At 46.0% G+C, this 6,000-nt stretch overlaps 1 protein-coding gene across 1 annotated transcript; it reads right to left on the bottom strand.

Annotated features, from left to right (window-relative positions):
• Positions 1–875: 875 nt before the first annotated feature.
• CCK (cholecystokinin) lies at positions 876–5,092 on the bottom strand. Its single transcript, XM_081531062.1, has 2 exons — positions 4,879–5,092; positions 876–1,009 (listed from the first exon to the last, which is right to left on the bottom strand). The coding sequence occupies exons 1-2, from the start codon at positions 5,090–5,092 to the stop codon at positions 876–878; spliced, it is 348 nt and encodes a 115-aa protein (XP_081387188.1).
• Between the last annotated feature and the right edge of the window lie 908 nt (positions 5,093–6,000).

Raw genomic sequence — 6,000 nt, forward strand, 5'->3', positions numbered from 1 at the left:
AAGAGGGTCTCATCAACCCCTACTGCTTTTTTTCACTCACTGTTCTTCCATTACTCAGACTTGAACCTGGGCCTAAATATAAGAGTGTGTTGCAGAACAGGATAACCAGAGCCAAGTTTTTGGGTGGAGGACCAAAAAGGAGAGTCCCAGGGAACTGGAAAGTTCTGGGGAGATTGTAGAGAGAGAGAGAGTAGCTCAGGAAGGCAACCCCATATAGTCGTTCATGAACTCCAGGCCTCAACCCCAAGCCATGCATGCTTGGATCTGGTCCTAATTGGCATATCAAAGACTTTGAAAACTAAAGTAACACATAGACTACCATCTACTTCCCAGACTGTCACTGGGTGGTATCCAACTGATATGGAACCAAAATGCAGTGTTCCTTGTAAAGTGAATTGACCACCTTTCTTTCCAATGTCTGTCCCCTTTGGGGCTGCATGTCCTATTGCATCAGGCCACCTGGGGCCTTTGCTGGATAAAACCCGGGTCCCTTTTCTCTGATCATCGACTGCAGGGATTCATCCTTGGGTGTCATACATCAGGAATCCCTCCTTGAACTTTCTGAAGACTGAAGGACCTTTTGCCACTTGTAGACACAGAGAACGAGGGACAGAAGAAAATCACTTTAATAGCATTGTAACACATTAGGACCAGGGATCACAGATAGGGAAAACACTTTGTTGTCCTTTTGTACATTTCTGCCAAGGTGTGAGGTTGTGTTGGACAATGATACAGATTTTTCACATTGAAAACTTAATAAATAGATATTTTAAATGTCAGACGTCAGAGACGAGTTATGAGTGTGATTGTTTTCTTATTCTGCCTCCTTTGAGTCAGGAGGTTGCTTCCTATCACATTGCTGAAGGCCAGGTCTTCTAGGAGGTGTATTCAAACTCCTCAGCACTGCGCCGGCCAAAATCCATCCAGCCCATGTAGTCCCGGTCACTTATCCTGTGGCTGGGGTCCAGGCTCTGCAGGTTCTTAACCATAGACATTCGGCCAGAAGGAGCTAGGGGCAGAGAGGAAGGAAACAGGATAATTACATCTAAGAGCATCACTAGTTCCTATTGTAAAGGAGAATAATAGAAATGGCCAGGAAATAGGTAATATACACCCTCTTAAAGGTATCAAAGAGGTATAAAGAGAGTGAGATTGCTGGGCCAAAATCTAAGAGAAAAAAAAGACCCATGTCTGTGTAACTGGAGAGAGGGTAGTATTTTCTGGTCATGGGTGTAATTTGCAATCTGTAAGAATTTAGGTGAATTAATTTACTCTCGCCTTTCATAGCTGAGACCTGCCTAGGTTTTCCTACTCCTCGGGGTGTTTTCCCTTATGTAGCAGGATTTCCCCAGTAGTACCCATCTCTAAAGTTTACCACTTAAAGGCCTTTCCTGGTGGTCAAGTGGTTCAGGCTCCATGCCCTCAAGGTAGGGGGCATGGTTCATTCTCTGGTTGGGGAACTAAGATCCTACAGGGCAAAAAAATAAAATTTACCCCTTAATATTCTTGAGCCTACCACTCTTGTCAAGGTAATGTGAAGACAATATTTTGATATTAGAATGGCTTTTCTAAAATGGAATCCAATCTCACTGCTAGATAAATGCTGTTATAAAATTATTAATTTGAAAGCTAACTTCTTTTTCTAAAAAAGAAGAAAAATGATATTGAGTAAAAGGCACACCGGCAGATTAAAATCTTAGCATCTCAGTAACACTCAAAGAAGGGTGGGCAGAACAGAGGTAGTTTAATTCAGCCAGTTTGACCAAATTGCAATCATTGAACCTGAAATGGGCCCGTGGGGATGGGAGTTGAGTCCTTCGGAACAGGATGAGTCCATGTGACTGTCCATGATGAGGCATGTGACTGTTTTGGCCCATAGATCATAGACACTGGCATCCTGGGGATAAAATCAGTATCATAACTTCTGTTGTACAAACCAAGGGGCAAGAACAGTCCCTCAGGGATCTCAGTGGGCAAAGCCCAAGTGGCTTCAAGAGCAGAGGGGTAGAGGCTCACTCGATGGTTCCTATTATATTGGGGGCCACTGTGTCCCTACTTGCTCACAATGCTGGCATTGAGCCCTTCTGTACAAGGCTGACCTTGCCAACTGCTGCCCACAAGCTGCATCAAGTCAGACCACAGCTTATTTATTGATGACACTGCATAAGCAGGTATCCTGATAATCAATAAAGCTAGCTAAATTAAAAATCAGAAACAACCCTATGGAGCAACGTCCCCACCCTTTCATCCTGTCCCCTCTCTCTCCCCTCCCCATTACTTCTCAGCCTTGGAACTAAGCATCACTCCAGCACATTCCAGCACTTTTGCAGGGATTGCCAGTCTATGCAGAGGAAATCAGCCTCTGCTGTTTATTTGTTCAACACCTTTCAGCTGAACTATTAGTCCTTGCATTCAGCAAAACTCTCAGACCCAGTTATCTGTACACAGTCACACCAAAATATGCCTCATCCTCCTGCCTGTTGCTGCTGAATGCCCCCTCGAAGGGCTGGGTACCACTGGAAATGCCACCTAATGGAAGCAACATGGCAGCTTCAGTGTGAGCACCAACCTCAGTGGTTGTAGTCAGGGGCATCGTGTACATTATGGAAGCTGTGCCTGTATCACCCAGAATTTCCCCATTCCACACAGGGTTCTATGTATTTACCAGAGTCCTCACTCACTTCCCCACTGCGTACACAGAGCAGGCACTTACAACCAACTTACACAATTGAAGGGCCTGGCTCCTTGAAACTTTAAAACTTGTAATGAGCAGTACAGCTGGGAAGCTGAATGGCTTCCAGACCCTCTGGGGAAGGCAGGACTTGAGTAAATTCCCAGCCCTTATGCTGCCAAGATGTGCTACCCATCTAGGCACTCAATCTTCCAGAATCCTAGCTTCCACACTGACACTACTGCACAGGGTTGTTGTGAGGAGACAAAGAGAGACAATACAGATGGAGCACTAGACTGTGCTGGGCTTGGGGCAGGTGTACACTAATAGAATTCCTTCTCTTCAGATCACTGACATCTCCATAGACAGTTCTTAATGATAAACTCTTGAGCTCTCCCCAAAGGGTGCATTATCTTGTTTAGAATCTTTAAACATGGCATATACTACAGTTGAGTAAATATATTCACTGTGATCTCAAAATGTATAAAACAAAGAAACTATAGATGGAGATACTTATTTCTAGTTCATATTTGTCAGATAGAAGAGAATGATTTTTTTTTTTTCCAGCTAGCACTGATCCTTGGTGTTGGCAGCTAAAGTTTCAAGTGACAATTCTTCCCATATGGGTTTGTTTGTCACTGCAGGCTGAAGGCAAAGGGCTGAGAAAAGACAGCAGGAAGGCCCTTCCAGTTAAGAGTTGTGGTATAAAGTCACTGTGAAGTGTCAGTTCTAGGGAAATCATTTGGTAACTGGCTTTTTTCCCGGAACTGTTTCTGGTGGATCTTTCCTGAAGGTAGGAAGAGGCTTCCAGATCATGGTCAATGAAAAACCTAGGATATTCAACCCATATCCAAGGACAGATTTTAAACTACTTTCAGACAGACAGTCAGCAGGAACCTCCAAATTTTCAGACATTCTCTGTCATCTGTCTAATATTTCCACACCTTTCAATATAATTAGGATGAAAGTAAAATAGAAGATGGCAGTTGGGATAATCCCCCAATAAGGGGATGAAATGTAATGCATCATCTTCTATTTTTTTTTTTCCTTCTGAAATGCCCTGGTCAAAAAGGTCCCTTCTCACCTTCCTATGGAATTGTAGGAGACTCTGGAGACCCAAACCCTTTATTTTCTCTCCATCTCATCAAGCCACAAGTAAAAGTTCAAATCCAGGCCCCAGAACCCCAGCAGGTTAGGAGAGCCTTGTGGGAAAGGAGCCCACCTCCCACCTCTCCCAGCAGCATTTGCTGGTTTATCATCCAGCCTTATTTGTCCAATTTAAAACACAGCTTCACCATTAGTGTCACTTTGGATAAAGTTGATAGGAAAAAATCTGTCCCAGTTCAAATCACGATTTCCAAGGACCCTAGAGATGAATGAGCATCCCTCTGAATCTCACGAAGAGCTGGAAGGAGCCAAGGGGAACCCCACCTCATGCCCTCTTTACAGATGAGACAGTCAGGCCCAGGAAAGGGACAGGGCTGTCCGTATGCCACTCAGCTATTGAGCTGCTGAATTACTTTATTCCTAGAGAAAGACTTTGCTGCTGAGGAAGGTGTGACTTGTTTAGCTCCTGCTGCAGTTGTGTCTGTGTCTCCAACAGCAAAGTAAAAATAAACATATCTCTTGCTGGGTCATCATCTTAAACCACTGCTAAAAGAGGACTCAAAACTGCTCCCGATTTTTTCTTCCTGTTACATACTTCCATGAAAATCAACACATAGTCACTTCTTAGACTATTGCTGTCAGCTCTCAAGTATTCTCAGCACTGACTGTTGCCTGCTAGCGGGTTTCCAAATGCAGTAGCTGGGCAGCTCCTGGGTCCTTTATATTTACAGTAGAGGGTGTTTAATGGATCTGCAAACTCTTTCTGAGTTAGTAATTTGCTAAGTAATCATCTTTTAATATCTTTACAATATGTTGAACCTAAACAGCAACACAGTGCCAAAAATTAGTTTAAAGAAAACTTTCTCTTACTAAATTAAGTCCTGCCCCTTCCCTCTCAGTTTGCTACAAAGGAGGTACAGAAAACTGCACTGTCTGAGGCAAGCAGAATCAGAGAAAAGAAAGTGAAAAACCTTTCACCTTATCGTGTTGCCCAGGTACCCCTTCCCTCCCTAGGAGTCACCCACCTTCACCAGCCCGATGGTAGAGAAGAGGATCAGGCCTGGAAGCAGAAGGGAGGGACAGGGAGGCAGCCTGCTTACCTTTCCGAGCCTGCTGGATGTACCTGGCCAGCAGCGCGCCCAGGTGTGCTCGGGGCTCATCGTCCATCCTCGGCACCGCCCTCAGCTGCCTCCGGGGCGCCTCCTCCGCCTGCTGCACCCGAGGGCCCGTGGGGTCCGCGTGAGGCACCGGCTGCGCCAGGGCGCCCGCCGCCAGGACCGCCATCAGCAAGCACAGGCACACGCCGCCGTTCATGGCTGCGGGGAGCAGAGGGAAGGGGACGTGAACGAAAAGGTGGGGCATCCGTGGGTTCTTGAGGGGGGGTCGGACACCCAAGGTACAGAGAAGGGGGCTCAGCCCGAAGGCGTGGGGCTCCGGATCCGCCAGGCAGGTGCCAGCACTAGGGAGCCGGTGACCCCAGCACGCGCGATCGGGCGCACCGCGTTCCTCTTTGGGGTGAACCGCAGTCGGGGCCCAGGAGTGGTGCGGGGGACGGAGAGAGACCCTGTCCTCTGCCCTGTTTAGCAGAAGGAATGTCTTCTGTTTCCCTTTAGTTTGAGGAAGTGATACAGCGTTGTCTCTCTTTTCCTAACTGGAAAAACAAGAGATTAAAGACAGGTGAAAATTATCCGAAAGGGAAGACTCTGTAGGAAAAATAAGAGTCTTGAAGAAAAGAGACACCTTACCAGAGAGCTAAGACGCTTCAAACAGGGAAATAAATGGTGAAAAACTGAGAAGCACCGTTTAAAATATGAGACCAATACATAAAAGCCGTATTTTTCAAGTTTCCTCAAGGTGCAAATGGGAATTGGCCATGAACAACTATGTAAAACATAGGCAGGGTTTTAAAAAAAATCAGAAATCTGCGCTCAGTCCTCCGGCGTCCGCCAAGCACCACTGCGTTTTAGATCCGCGCAGATAAAACACTGGGACATTTCTATCCCCCAAACCTTGAGTTTTCCTGCAGTATTCAGAAAATGAATTTAAATAAAAACCTCTCGGTAGTTTATTTGAAAAGATTGCAAAGTACACTGGACCGCTGTGTAACATCTAGCGAATCGCAATTTGCCTGCTAACCCGAGCAAATAGATGCTCCAGCGTTGCCTGCGCTGGAGAACAAAGCAAGCGAGTAGAAGTCTGTAAACCAGCCCTACCCACCCAGC

This window comes from Giraffa tippelskirchi, chromosome 9 (genome assembly GCF_054371585.1).
Source record: "Giraffa tippelskirchi isolate mGirTip1 chromosome 9, T2T-mGirTip1v1.2.pri, whole genome shotgun sequence".
Lineage (NCBI taxonomy): Eukaryota > Metazoa > Chordata > Mammalia > Artiodactyla > Giraffidae > Giraffa > Giraffa tippelskirchi.